General features: G+C 36.5%; 1 protein-coding gene and 1 long non-coding RNA gene across 3 annotated transcripts; both read left to right on the top strand.

Annotated features, from left to right (window-relative positions):
- Positions 1-6,374: 6,374 nt before the first annotated feature.
- LOC128672166 (uncharacterized) lies at positions 6,375-10,045 on the top strand. Its single transcript, XM_064436129.1, has 3 exons — positions 6,375-7,672; positions 8,486-8,988; positions 9,859-10,045. Exons 1-3 carry the CDS (start codon positions 7,587-7,589, stop codon positions 9,993-9,995), a joined length of 726 nt encoding a protein of 241 aa, XP_064292199.1. The 5' UTR covers positions 6,375-7,586; the 3' UTR covers positions 9,996-10,045.
- An 11-nt stretch (positions 10,046-10,056) lies between these two features.
- On the top strand, positions 10,057-15,107 carry LOC128672035 (uncharacterized). 2 transcript variants are annotated; one of them, XR_008404897.1, is made up of 3 exons: positions 10,057-10,727; positions 12,647-14,395; positions 14,704-15,107. It is a non-coding gene; the product is annotated as an uncharacterized LOC128672035 (long non-coding RNA). The 2 variants fall into 2 exon arrangements; XR_008404898.1 differs by having other exon boundaries at positions 10,065-10,727; positions 12,647-12,741.
- The last annotated feature ends 4,292 nt before the right edge of the window (positions 15,108-19,399 follow it).

Raw genomic sequence — 19,399 nt, 5'->3', positions numbered from 1 at the left:
TATGGTCTCAGTCACTTTCGGTTCTTTACGGCGGCGGCCTTAGTACCTATATCAAAGGCGTGTAGTGCGTGTAGGCGTGTAATGCGTTTAGGCGTGTAATGCGTGTAGGCGTGTAGTGCGTGTAGGCGTGTAGTGCGTGTAGGCGTGTAGGCGTGTAGTGCGTGTAGTGCGTGTAGTGCGTGTAGGCGTGTAGTGCGTGTAGGCGTGTAGGCGTGTAGTGCGTGTAGGCGTGTAGTGCGTGTAGGCGTGTAGTGCGTGTAGGCGTGTAGTGCGTGTAGGCGTGTAGTGCGTGTAGGCGTGTAGTGCGTGTAGGCGTGTAGTGCGTGTAGGCGTGTAGTGCGTGTAGTGCGTGTAGGCGTGTAGTGCGTGTAGGCGTGTAGTGCGTGTAGGCGTGTAGTGCGTGTAGGCGTGTAGTGCGTGTAGGCGTGTAGTGCGTGTAGGCGTGTAGTGCGTGTAGGCGTGTAGTGCGTGTAGGCGTGTAGGCGTGTAGGCGTGTAGTGCGTGTAGGCGTGTAGTGCGTGTAGGCGTGTAGTGCGTGTAGGCGTGTAGTGCGTGTAGGCGTGTAGTGCGTGTAGTGCGTGTAGGCGTGTAGTGCGTGTAGGCGTGTAGGCGTGTAGTGCGTGTAGGCGTGTAGTGCGTGTAGTGCGTGTAGGCGTGTAGTGTGTGTGCGTGTAGGCGTGTTTAAAATTCGTGAGGAACATCCGGTGGCGTAGATATCGAAGGACTTGACTTGCGTCCCCAATCTAAGGATCCAGACCACCAACCCTTTTTAAGTCGCACCCTTAGCATTGGGTGCTTATAAAAAAATTTAAACAACGTAATAGGTCCTAGGGGGCCCTAGATCTTTATTGTGTAGGGGTCTGTTGGCTAGCTAGCTACGCCACTAGAACCATTTTTCCTCTCCCCCGCGGAGTAAATGTTTCTGAAACCACAAAAAATCCGAAACGAAGAAGTGGGATTAGTCGGAGTACACCTAAAGCTGGCTGAAGATAAGCACGATACACCTAGGTGTAACCATCGAAGACCGGCTGCACCTAGGTCTAGCCGAGGTTATATAGACACCTACTAGGTGCCACCTAGGTCTAGCACTGTTCAGGATTTATGCGTAACATAATTAATTACTTACCTTTAGATAAAACGCAAAGATGAGTTGTCTGAGTTATCTCCACGCACAGTCCAAATTCTCATTATACTGGAACGATTTGGCTTTACTTTACAGATAGGCATAATATAGGCATCCGCTAAGTAAGGATAGGTAGGTATATTGCGGGATTCGCGACGAGATACAAAGAGAAAATGGAGTGGAAATTGTAGTGGGAAACGGGAAATTGAACTAAATTCGGGAGACTAAATTATACCTAGCACTTCTGAAGATTCGGTAAGAGGGAAATTCCCACGGGCGAAGCCGCCGTCAAAAGGTAGTTAGTATATTTTGGTATATGTGTTTTTAAAATAAAATACTTTATTTTCAACATCGCATGCGACAAAACTTATTGTCTGCTGCCGATTTCCACAGCGCAGGTGAGGAGTAATGGAGGTAAAGAGATGACTACTGATACTGGGATAAGTATACCTACCTACAACACGCAGATGTTTGGCATGAAGTTAGATATCATTGTGAAGGTAGATTAGTGAAAAAAACACGAAGCAGGTGATGCGCGGGCGCGGGCAGCTTGCGCGCAGGCGTTCACGCAGCTGCCTTTCCACGTGTCATGTTCCACAGCTGTCGTCCAATTTGATATATTTTTAAAATTTTTGAAGAACCAAGAACTCCCTAGTGAAGAAATCCATGTATTCCAAATAGTATTTGTCTTAGCACGTGTTAATCTGTGGCATGGAGTACCTACTAATTAAAGTAAACGGAGTACTTATTAATTCAATGATCTGTGGTCAGCCAATACATTATAATAACACAGAATACCTACATAAAGTTTGTATGATCGAGATATAATATAAAGTACCTATACCTACTACGTTTGTAAACATTTTATTTTTCAAACTTAGTTCGTGGTTCGTTTAGTAAACATTTCTTTATGTACCTATATAAAACTTTCGTGCCATATGTTTGTGTGTGTTAGTTGCCACACAGGAGCATTTTGATGAAATTTTATTTTTGTTATCTATTTTTTGTACCACCCAAGCGAAGCCGCTAGTGATTTCATAAAGTATTAATACTAAAGTTGTGCCTTATCCCGTGCTCAACAGGATATATCCTTACTTTTTTGTTCATAAACAATAATGTCGTAGGTCATCGTAGACAATCCGTAGCTTCATCTACGAGGCCATGGTCTACGCTGCGTGACGCACCGATTGGAATGCATTGCAATGGATTGTAAAGATCATAATTATTCGCAATAATAACATAATCATTACTACCTTGTTCACTTGTAGAAAATAGATCTCGGGCATGTCGATTTATAATAGAATCTAGATAAGTAGGTAGGTACCTACCTACTAAATTATTTGGATACATAAACTTCAAATCATCGTTTTACAACTAAACGTACGCCGAGTTTTCTAAATTCGAACGGGCAGAATCCGACTATGAATTGCTGTTGTATTATGAGAATAGTGGTCGCTAGTTAAGCCGACGACGGCAAGCGGCAGACACAAGCTGTAATAAACGCATATTTTAATGAATGAACCCGGCCGACGAGGATCGCGGCCCGAGGCGCGCCGCCGAGTCGTGACTTAACAATGCCATAGAGCAGTTCATTGCAGTGGTGCCAGGGAACACTGAGTACCTGGAATCATTGACAGCAATAAAATTTTGAAAATTTCTACTTTTATAACACTAAACCATTATTTCAGAAAATAGTAGCGCGGGGATGCTTTTTTCTAATCGCGTCTGGTATCGTTTAGTGGTTTAGTCCTTTACCTTCCACTGTTTCCAGAAAAGGTATCAGAATCATTAGCACTTAATTATACGAGTACACAGAAACTTATAATGTTGATCAAAGTTTGAAAATAATGAGACGCTTGTTTACTTATTTATCTTTATTATTGACAGTCATTCTGGAATCATTTATCGTACACGAGCTTTGAACTATTCAAAGGTTAGTATTGATAAAGTTGTTTTGTATGAACTTATTGTATTACTTGTGAGTCTGATAAATGTATATTTAAGGACATTATTAGACTAGACTATTGAGGTAAATAATCTAGATAAAGTCTCTAATTAGTTATATATCTATAATATTGACGAAAATAATTATACTCTAGCCCAGAATACATCAGAACTAGACAGAAGGCTTCCCGATGTTTTCTCACAATATATTTCTATATCGTTCCCTGCTTCCCATAAGGCCTGAGCCTTCTTTATTTAACATTGGATTATAAGTCCCTTCTGCAGCCGTCGTCTTTGGCCAGGCCGGCTCAAAGCGGTCCAATGACTGCACGAGGCGAGGAATGCGGCCGGCTTTTCCCAGAACTCCAGTACCCTCAACATCAAACATTACTCCACAACCGTATGCAACTCTAGACCTTAATCCATTCCCTTTGGAACTGACATGATTTGCAACATTTGTAGACGTCTATACCACGCCGGCGACGGGAACACTACATATTTAAAACCACTGGCTGGAGATTGTAGAAAGTCAGACACATGTTCAAGGGTTTTAAAGATTCTGGTAATTTTTATTTTGATAATAACGATTTAAGTTTTTAATTTGCACTGAGCAAGTGAGTAAGTCCACACCTAAAGTTGATTATTAGTCTATATTGATGATAGAACATTTATTGCTGGAGTTTTTGTGTATTGTCTATCCCACAAGGTAAGACATAACTAGCTAATAAGTATACTGGTTCTTTTATATCTTACCTTATAGGATTACATAATTTGATAAGGTATACCAGGTATTTTACCTTAAAACCGGCTACATCTTGGAATTTAAGCATTTCTTGATTTGGTTTGTCTGTCGCCTGCTTCAATTCATGGTTCTAGTCTAGATGTGGGCTGTGCTTATTTATGTCTTTGTCTATGAGATCGCATCGCAGGATCGTTTATTTATTAGGTACTATTTATCATGGTCTATAACTATATATATTTACCTATTCGATGCTATAGCTTATTGTGAGAAGAATAATACTAGGTATATACCTAGCATAGGTACATAAATATACCTTGTATTTTCCTCCCACAATAAGCTATAGCATCGAATATATACATATCCTTATTTTACCTATTCGATGTTAGAATGTGTATACTCGGTTAATTAGTGTACCTAAGCACCGACCAATTTAAATAAATTAGGTATATTGATCGTCCAACATCGAATTATTCTCATCTAAATTAAAAAACGTTACGAAAACGTGTCACAATGGCGCGCCGTTCACAATGCATCATTTTTTCCTATCCAAATCCGTTACATTCCGTTCCCTGATGCTGCGAGTTGGGCTCGGAGCCATCTCGAGGAGATTTCGAAATTCCACGAAAGGTAGAACCTTATAAATTATCTCAAAAGGGCCGACGCGGACGGGCCCACTGCCAGAATTCTTTTTTTTCACCACAGGTAAACTGGCGCTAAGAAGGGAATGGAATTTACAGTACGACCGGCTATAGTTGGCGCTTGATTGTTTTCTTTAAGATCATAAAATCAATTGTGTCTGATTCTTATTAAGGTTTACCGTCTTTTTACTACTTTGCCTTGGCTAAACGTTTACATTGGACATTACATTAGAGTTCAACTTACCGGCCTTTGTATTTGTAAGAAGAGATGTGCCTACCTTTCTTTTTACTTTGTATTTTTTCTTATTAGATTTCTTAATTAACTGTCTAATAAGTATCATGAAAATAAAACTTTACGATATTATAAGATTCTGAAATCGCTCTCTGACGCTCTCTCGTTTCGTGCTCACCAATAGGCACTTTCGTTCATAATATTTAACAAAATTTATCACTTCAGATAAAAATTGGATAAATGCTTGAAGCTGAAGTATCAAGACTATCCCAACTATCCTAACTATGTATTGCATAAAAAGTACATGGTGCACGCGTGGAACACGATTCTAGGAAAATAGCACTTTTTAAAAAAACTTGAAGATATTCCGGGTTTGGCCTGAAGGTCGCAGCTACAATAGTCACTTATTGTATGAAGGAACTGGCGCCCATACAAGTACCCTCATTCCAAATTCGACAGACGCAGACGCAAAGGTCAAAAGTCAATTTGAAACTTACGAGCCTACATCTATAATACTTTTTTATATTTATTTCATAGGTATACCAAAAGATGCTAACTTTTTGAGTCCTTTGAGTTTGTTTTCTCTAATAATATAATAGAGAAATCGTAATAGATAAAATGAGGACTTATTGGTGGGTAGGAAGCCAATTCCCCACTAAGTGAATTTGAATAGATATCTTAGAACTTGAACTTTTTTCATTTAATATTTGATATAAGATTGCTTTATAAGTAGGAGAGTTAGAATAAACTAACACAAAAAAATTATGCAGCCAGAATATCTTTCGGTATAATTAAATGTAATATTACAGTCTGACGATATTAGAATTGTCTGCAACTAGCATACTTGTTGTAGCATCTATAAACCATCTGCTAGACATTATAGATCGAGAGAACCATGAAACAACGGATCTTTCGGTCGAAATCCACACGCCAAATGGAATCTTTTATCAAGTTCTTTAAGTCGGTTTTCCTATGATGTCATATAGATGGTGTTGTTTGGAATTTGGGGCACGACGCTGACTCAACGCCAGTCTAATCCCTTCCCTATAGACGCAGAGGCAATCTCTATTCTCAATATAGCTGTGGCACAGATGTATGAAATAACGGCGCTGAGCCAAGAAACTAGATAGAAGCTAAAATATTACGTTATTAAATGACATAAACTAAGTAAACAGGTATCTTGATTCGTATAGGCTTCATCTGTGATGTTTGACAAGGTAGAGACAACGTGCAATGAACCAACCTGAATTTCTAGTGTCTGCTTATTGTTTTCTTAATCTACCAATATTTGAAGTAGTTGTTTGAGAAGTATGCAAAATTACTGTTCTGGCACGCAAGACCTTACGATCGACTGAGTTTATCTTCAGAAAAATACTACATACCTACCTACTTAAATTTTATCTTATAAGTAGGCTATTAGTTGTCACCAATACAATACTTTTTCCGCATGAATTCGCGGCTTTGTCGTACCCAAACTTGTCCAAAACGTGAGTAAGATTTCACATCTGCGCAGTTGTGAAGTCACGCTGGTGGGTGAGTCCATGCTTGGAGGTCGTCCGCCCTGCCAAATTTGTTCGCATGACGTCACCCCATCACGCCTGTTTACAGCCGCCTTGGAAGCCATGCCATTTCAGTCTTTATAGACACGAAAAAGTTCATTACTCCTCGACAAGTAAGTTGTAGCAGTTTTTGCAACAATTCTGTTCCTCCTGTCTATGTAGCCAAGCCATAGCGCTTCTCTTTGTGTTTAGGCATTAGTGTGGATAAGCTCATTTATCTAATGGTGAAATCGCATTTATTTCAATTGGTTAACTTAATTTACCTAACCACACCTGTGCTAAAAAGAATAATTATTTGATCTCCATTTTTTGTTCATTTTAGAAAAGTCTTATGGGGTTTTCCTAATTTTAATGTTCCTATTTGATTTATCTGCTTAGAAATGGTTGTTTTGCTGAATTAGAATTTGGTTGGAGAATCTTCCTATAAGAATTTTACGTGGATACATTTTTAGAGCAAAATAAAAACGTTACGAATGTATGTGCAAGCACATTAACATCATTATTTAAGTATACTTACACTAGCAGCCCGTCCCGGCTTCGCTTGGGTAAAAATAAAATAAATTATACACCTAAACCTTTCTCAGGAATCACACTATCTATTGGTAAAAACCGCATGAAAATCCGAGCAGTAGTTTTTGAGTTTATCGCGAACAGACATACAGACGTGGCAGAAGACTGTTTTATATTATGTAAGGATATTGTAAGCGTATGCTTCATATATCAATAATACTGTCTCCATATAAAAAATATGATTATGGTATTACTTACCTACCTTCTGGTATGATAGTGACACTGTTTAAATAAGTTTCTTTCAGCATATCTTCTAAGCGGTGGTCGTTCCGAAATGCTAGTACTAAAACAAAAAACAAAATTTTATATGGAGCTTGCAAGACAGTAACGCATAGAGTTTAAAAGTACAGAGTGTTCCTATTTAATTTATTCAGTTGAGCAGAGATTTTTTGTCATAAACCCTAGGTAAGACGCCTGGAACAACATTCACCAACAACTGTGAAAATTTTATGCACCAAAGTTTTTTCAGTTAATATATGTGGTCTAGTAAAGCATTTTTGATATAGGTACTTTGAGACCGAAAAAATATAGTAAATGTCGTAATTCATAAAAGTAATCAAAACGTCTATTTCTGAATAAATTATTTAACTTCGTACTGCGTTTTCGTACATAAGCATACCTACGGCGCATGTGTGTGTGTCTACTAGCCTCTGCGTCGCGTCGCTTTACATGTGTGACGGTCAGTAGACAAGCTTAGGGCCGCGCAACGGCTGCCATATTTGTTTCGAGCTCCTGCTCAGTTGGCTAAAGTACGGGTAAATAGATTCCGAGGTGTAAAATGGTTACATATTGTACAGTTTGCATGAACAATACTAGAAGGAATAAAGATATTTCATATTTCAATTATCCCAAGGATTCCAATAGGTAAGTAAAAAAGTACCAAAAAATTAGTTAACTTGGATTACTTATGTACATAAGTAATCCAAGTTAACTAATTTTATAGGTAGATCGCATAAACCTTGTAATTGTTATCTCGGTATACACACAGACAGCAAGGATCTACAATATTTCCGTTTATTAATTTTAATATTTTAGTGTAATAGGTACGTATGATGTCTGTCAAATAACACAGCCCTCTGGCTCAGTAGGTAGGTACCCCAAATTGAAGTCTTCTGTTCTGCGCTATGTTTCGCCGATAGGCAGCTCTCAGTTCACGCGGACAAATTAAATCTAGGTAGGTACCTACCTAATCAGTAGTATGGCTGATCGCACATCGTTGCTCCTGCTACGCAATAAAGGCGAAGTATTACCACCGACGCGACGTGCGGTCTAATGTACCTAAGTACTTACCTACCTTCTTGTTGATTTAATTTGAAGTTTATCAGTTTATTAGAGCCCTACATTTGCAGGGTTCCGTAACCAAAGTGCTAATGGCATTATAAGCCTTCACCCGCCCCGTATGTTTGTCAACTTTCAATAAATAATTGGCTACTTTCTAACTAGTCAAATCATATTTATTTCTACTGTCAAAAACAAAATTTTTTATGGAGCTTTTATGACAGTGATGTGTTATGAATTTTGGATATTCTAATATAGGTACTTTAATGTGAGGAAAAAAAATAGTAAGTCTCGAAATTAATAAAACTGATCAATTAAAGTGACATTTAATTATTGTATTTGATGCATGTTATTCTTAACCAGTTAACTAGGCAATTTATTTTGTTTTTTTTTCAGGTGAATGAAGTGGTTAAATGCTGTCGGGCGGGAAGATCTTGTGCTTAAAATTATTGACGATAACACAAGGCAAAGATACAGAATATGCGAGGATCACTTCGAAAGATCTAATATATTTTTTGCCAAAAATAAAACTAAGAAATATTTATGTGACAATGCTTTTCCAACGCTTAATTTGCCTTCAAATGATGGTGCAATTTCAAGCCAATTGAAGTCTATATCTGCACAAGAAAATCAGGATATTCAAGTTATACATAAAACTGAACCATGTTCTAGCCCAGATATTTTTTTAAATAACACTGCAATTTCGCAAGATCAAATATCTCGTAGCATTAAGACGGAACCTGATGAGCAAACTAATGAGCATAAAGCAGCACAAACGGCGAGTCACCTTTTAGCGGACTCTCCAAATAAGCGGAAATTGACACTCGAACTTCCAGAAGCAAAAAAACATAAGACGTGTGCTTTAGATAGTGTAACAAAAGAAGACTTTTTAAAATTGTGTGGTAAGTTTCTGACGAAACGCATGTCCCAAATTATTAAAAGGCAATTAGATGTAAAGACCGATCATAGTGTGGAAATTGATATGGAATATAAATTGTGAACCGATATAAATGAAAAAAAAAAGACTGGCTTGTTTAAAATTTTTCGCACTCAATCTTCTGTACTCTAGACCAGCAGCGAGCAAATTTCGTCAAATACACAATATGTTAAAAAGATAGTTACCTAAGCCAGTGATGAACATTTGCTTTTGCATTAAAAATCAATCGCGGGAAGAGATTTGCAGGTACGTATGAACTGTATGACTATAATGTACATAATGAAAAGCTAATAAATGTTTTGTTTATTTTATTTAAATATCTTTTGCCAACTCTATTAAAATGTAATGTAACAATATCGCATATTCTTAGAAGCTTTGCCTCGTGTTTGCCTCTGTTCCGATTCCCTACTCCTGTGGTTTTAATGAGCATTTAGCTAAATGTAATGTTGACACTGAAATATAAGGACACAGAGAAACAAAACAAGTTATTAACTAAAGAAGTGGTAGAGAAGTAGGGAACTACGTACAGAAATAGATTTTTTATAGTGTGGAAATTATTACCATGGAGCACAAATACTGACTGACAACTCCAAAATGATAGGTGCTGGTAACAATACTTGCTACAGAAATATTCAGATTAATGAAGCTATGAATTCCTATCAAAATGACATTGCGTTGGTAAATTAATGATCGACGTCCCGTTTGCATTTTAATTTTAAAAATTGTTGTTTTATGTGTTTTGAAACAATATTCTAAATTTTCTATAATTACTTTAGTTATATTAGTACTTTGGATTAGAACACTTCCATAGCTATCGCACTTTTGTTTTGTGTAGGCGAGTATACAAGAGCTACGCATCGCATTAAGCGCGAGGATCTCGTTTCACGTTGCTGCGCGGGAATTGCACAATGGACATTGTGTGGAGTCTTCAGAAAAACAGAGAATGGCTTCGCACGTAGTTATTCATACTAACTATATTATGATACACGGCTATTGTCTGCTGAATGTATAAATACAGATGTTGCTCGATTTTATAAATGTTCTTTTATGTTTATGTTTATCGTTACATCCAAGCAATCAAAAATCTCACTCCATCGGCGGACGAAGAAGATATGACTTGTAATTTTTCGTGTAATTCACACCTTCGAAATGCCAAATTGTTTTTTCTGCACAATTCGTCTTGGTGAAGAAAGTGGCGTATATAGCAGGTGCCACTGATATCAATGATAGGTGGAAGAAAAATATGATGTATAGAATATTCGAGCGATTGTACCACCTGAATTCGGCCATTTTTATGATGTCCAAAGTCACGACCACCGAGTTCGAATCTGTCTGTTTTGATGACATTTTACAAATGTTTACATATTCAATTGAAATTGCAAGACATCATTGTAACTAAACTCAACTTATGTTTTTGTTTAATGTACCTACCTACTCAAGGTTGAATGATAGACTTTATTAAAAGCCATGCTTTCAAACTAAAAGTCAAGGCTCTGGCTAAGATATTATTGTTTCTGAGTACAAAGACCTAACCAGAGGTATCAAATTAATATCAAGTTTAGAATTTACTCCGTTTCTATATCGTATTGTGTTTGCCAATCCCTCACAAAACAGGGTGGAAATACATATGTGATAAGTACTATAATAATAGTTAGGCCCTGTTTTTTTCATGATTACTGGAAACTGCGTGGAAACTAAAATGACGTAAGTATTAGCTCATACTAAAACAAATACTAAGGTATGAACAAATTTGTCATATGACTGCATCGTATGACCTCTGTTAATGTTTTCATATTCTCCACATCTTTTTAAGAAACAGGTAAACTAGTTGGAGAGATAGCTAGAGAAAACACTAACCTAACAGACTTGGCTATTAGAAAGGATGTCGGTGGTGGTGGCTGCGCCGGCTTTGCTTTCGCACTGGTTCCGATGACGGGTAGAAAGCGCGCGACCTCACTTTCACTGCAGTCCGCAAACCCGTCAATGAATAATGTCACGAGACTGATACCTTATGTCATACATACTGAAAATTTGTGATATTTGTTTCGGAATTTATCATGTCAAATTTTACCTCCTATTATTTGTTTCGATTTGTATAGATTACTTATTTATTTAATTAAATTATTTGGTTACTTAATTTAAATTAACTAAGTATATATTAATATTAGTCTCCACTTATCAGGCTCTTTAATTGCATCTAATTAAGATTGATTAAATAGCCACATCGTTGGTGTCATTTCAAATAAGCTAACAATGAAGACAATGAATGATTTCCAATTGATTTCCAATAATTGTTGACAATTGAGGAGGCATGCGGGTCCTGTAATTGTAGCGTCGATGCCGCTCCACGCTGCGCCCGCGCTGCGCCATTAGTTTACAAATAAAGAACCATGAGAAATATACGATGCCGTAGGAGGTCTATTTGAGTGAAGAACGTAGCTAAAATGGTAAAATATGTTTCTATAAATATATTAGTGCGTACGATTGCGCAATAAAATATCCACTGGTGTTAGGAATAAAACGGCAAAGCGATGAATTCCCAGTAATTACGAAATTCGGAAATAGGAAATTTATATTTATATATAATTTATAGTTTACCTAAAAGCTATTGGAGGTTTACATACAAGTAGGTACCACAGGCTTTTTTATTTTGTTTAGACTTTAATATTATTCAATTATTTCGTTCGTTCACTTAACAGTTTTACAAATGTATTTTTATATGCAAAATTTTTATCACAAATTCACAACCAAGTACTGACTGAAATAAAAGAAAATTACAAGGGAAAATTATACCTTGTATGAGGATGTACGCTACAGTGAAGCGAGACGGTTGCGCTCTATGATCACTGCAAGAGGAGGAGTTTTTGCCTTAAATAATTTTATAAAATGGATTGCATTTTAAACTTTAACCTTGACAAATCAAAGTCTATTTTACATGGACAGAATGTAAAATATACCACGTTTTAATTTTAAATGGCCAGTATAAAATTACCAAGTAACCACAATACTGTATGCGTCGTGATTTGACAAAGACAATTAGACTTTAACTTTTTGGAGCAGAGTCTATATTGAAATGGAAGATGGAATGTTTTAATTCGTTATATTTTTGTCTCTGTTTCGGAGTACCGCTTCCGCAGCTCCTTCCGTCTCGGGTGCTTGCTGTAGATGTCCTGGGCAGGCCTGGAACTGGCCCAAGAATGTCGACCAGACGAAGCCAAGATGTGCATACTTCAAAGTGGTGTATTGTGCGGGAGGCGGAGGTAGCTGCCCTCACTGCATTCCTGACGAGATAGCCAAGGCTGCTCTACGGTTACTGCCATTACTTAAACCCGTTGGAATTTATTACATTTCAATAAAACATCAAATAACCTCCTCTGGAGATTATAATGCATTTCATACTGTTTTTAGTTATAAAATCCAGTAAGTACATACATACTTTGTTTAGTTATTCTCAGTAGATGATAGCCAAAATATGGGATTTAATATTGAACTAGATTACCTCCTCAATGGAAAATCAGGGAAAATCGTAATATACAATGTCGATTTTATTCACTAAATAATAACAGGTAATAAGATTTTTACAAAAATGACAATTTTGACTAGCTTTTATTGTTGTCAGATAGATAAGAGAGGGCAATGTGTGACGAAAAAACCATGTTCGTGCATTAAACCGTTGAGGAGTTCCCATACCTGGAGCCATTCTTGGGTGCACCATCAGGTAATCCTTATCGTAATAATGCATTGTCAATACTAAAAATGTGTTCAACATTTTACCTCAACGGTCGAAAATATATGCTGCAAAATTGAGTTCCATGTCCCGACATACAAAATTACCTTACTAAGTATACAAAAGCGTGCGAGTACAAGAAATCAAGAGACAAAAGTCATCAAATTTACTGGAAACCATCTGGGCTATGCTATGGGCACAGCTTTAGGTTAGTTACTTCCACGTCAGGATTTTGGACCAATATCAATGTTTGTTTATATTAGATTAAAATCAACATAGATTTTAATCGTAAGTACTTAATTGGCATTAATAGTGCTGTATTTTAATGAGCTTAGCATCCTGTCCTATATGTACCTAGAATAATTTCAATTTCCTCATATCAGTACCCATCGGCATGTTATTAACGACACACAGGAATTTGTTATGGCTTAGATTGATTCTAGGATATACTTATATACAATATTCTTATTAATATGAGTCAACCGAGCAAAGGTTTTCCTTGTAGCATTTGTATGAATAGATGTCTTGCACGTGGTGAGCATGCTTCTGTCATAATCTTGTCCGTTGGTCCATTGATAATATAAACTACCATCTCGATCTCACGCTACATATGGAATCCATGTGTCTACAGTTTTTTGTTAAAATTTTTATCTCAAGCCATTGTGAGTAAAAAATCCTTTCATAGAAACCATCTCATCCAAATACTTCCAAAACTTACAACAAATAAGAATGTAGATAACCTCGAACGCAATATCCGGGTGAGTCAGCTTTGCAAAGTTCACTTGAATCCTGATCAAAAGTTCAACAGAATGTCTATTGCGTGTTGCTAACTTTAATTTATAACGATGATCAAATTTGGATTAAGAGAATAAAACACGGTACTCATTTGTAACTGATGAAACAGACGCATTATAATGAATACATAGCACATACATAGACAAACGGTCGTTGCGATCCTGTGAGGCAAGATAAGATTTCTATGTTTATTTTCTCTACTCATTTAGTGGACATTTAAGCGAATATAAGCAACTGTTTAATATTATATAACCTACTTAATATGTTAAGATGTCTGGAATCCAATTCAAAAGCAAGAACCTGAGTAAAAGTTGATAAGTTATAACTAATGCGTTTGTTTTCTACCCCTAGATTCTATTAATAACAAAATGAAATTAGATGAATTCCAAACAAACACCACAAAGAGTCGAAAAGGACGTCTTATGATCTCAACATCAGTACCACAGAACTTTCTCAATGAGACACATTCATAATTTATGGGAACATTTTTTCTGGGGCGTAACGGTTTTTGTATTATTTTTTGTCATCTCTGACCGTGTGAAGAATCTCAATGGATGCAGCATGTGCATAGGTCGACCTGCCACAATAGAACTCTGATATTCATAAGCAGTACCATATTTAATTCTACATCTTGTAAGTTTTGATGGGAATGAGAAAGATCATGTAATAATGGTTGGTGTTGGCGTCGTCAATGGTTTGTTTTTTATTTAAGAAACGCAATTCTTTATAGATGTTCACACGATGTTGATACCAAGAATTGTGGAAGATGTTGGAAATGTTGCGTAATTGTGCAATTTTCATGATGGCTATAAAAATAAAACCTCGTAATTTGTTAATAAGGAAAAGTTATGTAAGTGGTAATCAGGAAGACTAAAGTTATCATGAAATTGATCCGATTACCGATCACTGCCTCTTCTGAGGTTTTCAAAATAACTGGAATTTTGGTGTTTGAAAAATGTTTATCCGTCCTTCAAGCAATTACCTTGCTCTAAATTATCACACCGAAGTAACGTAACCTCCCATTAAAGATGATTTGTTAATTATTTTAAAACTCGATCTTCAATTTACAGCATTCCTTAACACACTATAATTTGTTTTATGTACTTACCCGTGACGTTGTTAATTAGTTAAATATCTACCTTTTATTTGTGTTTACAGGGTACCTACCAGTTTCATCATCAATGCCGCAGTATATGTAGGTATCGACGTTACTTAGATAATTTGGGTGTGCTGTCTATTTGTCTCGTCATTAGTTGTAACCATGTTGTAACTTTACCCTTTCAGCTTATAATATAGATTACGGTGATGTTGTTACTTTTATGTGTGACTCATATTTACTTAGGTAGTTTAGTTATTTATCCCAAAAAATCCAATGATGAATGTTTACCAGTAATGGAGTTTTTTTATCAATGTTTTTATCCAGTGATTCATACATGGATAACTTGAAAAATCTAAAGCTGTGTGCTGCATAAATCTTTGGATTTCATCATAATAATACTTAGCAAATTGACATCTATACTCTTACACAAACATTCTCTATCCTATTCTGAATTAAGAATGAATAAAATAAATGTGCTGAATTATGACCGATATCAATATTTACTTGAAAATGTAATAAGAAAGTCATAAATAAATGATCCAAATGCAAAACTGCAATGAAACGACATTTGGCAAATATGAAAACCGTAACAGTATCAAAACGGTGACCTTTTCGCTGGCATGCGAGCGTAGCTGCGCCGGCGCAGCGCCCGTTGGTTCTCACGGGAACGTACGCGCCCGGTGATTGCACTGCATTACGCCCTGCACTAGGTCGCAACCGCGACCCGGTCGACTAAACGTGGAGGTGTCATTTGTATATAGTAAATATGCTGTATAAAATGAAGTCTACACAGAGCAACACTATTCAATTGCAAAGAAAGTCGTTGCACTGACAAGAGCATTGCGATTCCATGGTGAACCAAAAGGGTAGAATCAATTTGCCTAGGTGTTCATTTGGTTAATACTAATCCGAGGTGAAAGAGGACACTTGAAATCCACTTTGTTCACATGTGATATCACCCAAGTGCTAGTGGAATAAGGAAACGCATTTAAGATTTGAAAATAACGCTGATGTAACGTAAATGGTTTATGGTAGACTAAATTTAGTGGAATCTATTGAAATGGTCAATATTTAAACTTATGAAGTTTTTATTCGATTTGACTACTATTATTGAGTACTTATCCTTTAAGCAACTATCGTGATAATCCTGATATGCCTAACACTGAACTGAAAATTTAATACACATATGGGCATTTTGTCTTTATAACATGCTACCTACTTTAATAATTGGTCATGGAGTGAACAATTAAAATTCTTGGTGACATCACCAGATATGATGAAATTAAAAAATATTTAGCTGTATAAAATGCAATTCATGCATTGTGTAAGATACCGCCTCCACAATTTGTACACTCTACAAAATTCCAAGCTGTGCGACTTTTCCCATTGGATCGCGCGACCGCGTCTTGTTGCAATCAACAATGGAATGAGTCGACTTTTTGGTCTGGTCTGGTTCTGCTCGCTAAGGAAGATCAAGTTTTCAACCGACGAGACCAATACAATCGGTGATCTCGTCTTCTCTAGATTTACCAATCATTTATCTTGTATTTGGTTCAACAATATTTATTTCCACTTAACATCATATTATTTCATTTTCTAGCACTCGATTTTTACAAGTTTTTATTTAGTCTCAACTATCCCGTCTGTCTATCTATTATTCTGTCCGGTCCGTAATCAAATGTCAGTTAATAAAATTTTCACCTATTCTATAAATTCTGTCCTAATATAATAAAAATTTTCAAAATCGCTTCAGTGCCATGACGATACATTATTATGATAAGTACGAAGTGATGGTGAACCAACTCATTATTTTTGTCACACGTCGAATGCAACAAGATCTCTTTGACAACAAGTAATGCTTAGCAAAAATGATAATTTTGTAAAAAAAAAACCAAATACCTACATCATGATTGCTGATTGCCTGATAGGAGGTAAACGCTCTCATCATGCTCATTAAAATTTTGACCAATGATTTTTACACCCGAATGATACTGACTCACAGGTCGTCCACTTGTTTGCTTCACGATTATTTGGTCTTGCTTAAAATTATTAGTCTGAACGCTGGCTACATTACAACAGGTCTTCAACCTGAAGGATTGTTTTCATTAACGCTATAAGTGCCAGGTGACTTGGCATTCAATAATAACAGGAAATCGTAAACTGCGCCAGCGCACAACAAGATTTCCTTCAAGTAAATTAGGTTTACAATCGAGACCGGTGCCAGCAATCGCAACGTAATGTTTGTACGAAATGAAATAAAGTTTTATCACTAATTGGTAAAGGCATAGTCTTGACTAGGTAAAAGTAAAGTTTCGTTTTAAATTAGTTATTAAAAATGTATTCCTTAGGTAGTAGTTAATGATAAAGTACAAGAAGAGGTTACAATTTCACAAGTACACGACAAAAACGATCCAGGAATTAGGAGATCCATAAAATATAGTTTACAACATAATATGGGACTAGCATAGTTTCAAATAAACTTTGCACTGTTGAACGATAACCGACCAGACGCCAGTGACTCAAAAATCTGACTGAATGGTTCTTTGTAAAGCTTGTGTATGTTGCTATGACTCAGTCAGTCATAATGTCACCATTTTTATTGCAAATGTTATAAACTCTTTAAATACCTAATACTTGAAAAATTAGATACCAAAATTTTTGGGTGCCAAAAGTAATAACAATTGCTAAATAATAATAAAAGCAACTTACCTAGTTAAATCTAACTTATTTAAATCTCACAAATTATCTATTACTTAGGTTGTCTATGGGTGTACATTTGAATAAAATGTATGTGGGCTGGGCGCCTACCCGCCCGCTGTGAGTCATAGGAATTATCCTCGCCTACGCCTGGCCCACTGTGTGCAGTCCAATCCCGCTTTAATGGCCGTGTTCCGATAGCCTTAGCTCCTTCAATTACGGAGATGACAATTCCTAATATGTAGATATGCATGGTCGTTATCAAAACTGGTTTTGATAGAAGACAGTCTTTGTGAAAATTTCCATTTCCAACAGTCAGTGTCATTATATGACTCAAAACCTCAAATTATTTAGGGTGAATTTCATGAGCGTTTGAACGCATGTAGCGTTTCATTAGTGTCCGACATTTTTAAAAATTAAACATTTGTAAAATTAACATTGTAACATTACTTTACTTATTTATAATATATATAAAATAGGATAATTAAATTGATTACTATGTACCATACATAGTAACACTAATGTTCAAAACGCTCCTGAAATTCACCCTTTAAAGTTCTGATAAAAGTTGCAGAGAATTTTGATTATGATTGCTTGCTTGCTTATTTGCTGTTCACAGTGGTATTTGCTTGGTCGCTTGCTGAAACTAATCTCTTAATAAGTTTTTAATAAGTGTTACCTACCTAGGTTTTTCAAATTAAATTTATTTTTGCTAGGAACATTTCGATACTTATCACATCAATTGAACTCTACGAATCTATCGTGGAAGATCTATTTCGATGTATGTTAAAAATGGCAACGGGTTATCTAATTATCATAGGTACCTTCCGTCCGAGATCGCTTCGAAGGTGGACGTGTCACAAGTTTAAATAAAATTATTATTTAAGTGCTCAAACAAAAAACGGTTCTAACAGTGTATACAGTGTGTTCATACTTTCCGGCCGATAATAGAAGTGCACTTACGTCGTTTTGCAAGAAGTATCAATTGAACGTCATATTGCAAGGTCACGGCGAGCGCGGCACTCGCTCCCCACCTTGAGGACAAAAGACAACTAATATTTCTGTTCTGCTCCGACGCAGCACGAAGCGACGGAAGATCTCACAGCGGTATACATATCTAAGCCTGCAAGACAAAGACGCACTACCGGGCTGTTTGACATGTCGACTCAGCATACACCACCGCACAGCAGTATGCTACCTGCTACAAACTTATTGAATATGAGCGGAGGATCCGATACACAACTAAACGTCATAACAAAACAACGAGATCGCGACTCAGCGAATATTACTCGCAGATTTAAAAGAAAGCTGGATGTAGACCAAGACGATATATATTCGGAGCTTATGCCTCAAATCACAGCCTTATTTCTCTCTTTCGAAAACAAACAAAATGCAAAAATGGATACTTTTTTGACCACAATTACGGAACAAAATTTAGAGATACAAAAAAGTATTGAATTCCTATCTTTAAAATATGATGATGTTATCTTGAAAATGGAACGTCTCGAAAGAGAAAATGACTCATACAAAAATCGGATTGAAACTTTAGAATCAAAAATAGAACTTTTGGAATCGGGTTCCTGCATGTCCCGCGTACAAATTAAAAATATTCCTAAGCAAAGTACTGAAAATAAGAATGTACTCATGGATATTGTCAAGAACATCGGGCATACGATAAAAAAACCCATAATGGACTCAGACATACGAGATATTTATCGTCTTAAATCAAAAAATGTGAAAAATAACCACATAGTAGTCGATTTTACTACTTTGAACTTAAAAACATCTGTGATTAAAAACTCCAGAATCTATGACAGAGAAAATCAAAATAACAGATTAAACACTTCACATATTGGATTACCAGGTGAGCCCTGCACTATCTACATTGATGAAGTATTGACGAAACACACCAGTGAGCTGTATTACCGGACAAGGGAATTCGTTAAGAACGAACACAATAAATATATGTGCTGGACCTCATATGGGAAAATATATGTCAAACAGAAAAATCAGCAAGATGCTAAGGTGATAAGAATAGTATCCGAAGATAATCTGCGT

Source organism: Plodia interpunctella, chromosome 8 (assembly GCF_027563975.2).
Source record: "Plodia interpunctella isolate USDA-ARS_2022_Savannah chromosome 8, ilPloInte3.2, whole genome shotgun sequence".
Lineage (NCBI taxonomy): Eukaryota > Metazoa > Arthropoda > Insecta > Lepidoptera > Pyralidae > Plodia > Plodia interpunctella.
The sequence above is the reverse complement of the archived record's forward strand: the minus strand, read 5'-3'. Positions and strand labels throughout refer to the sequence as shown.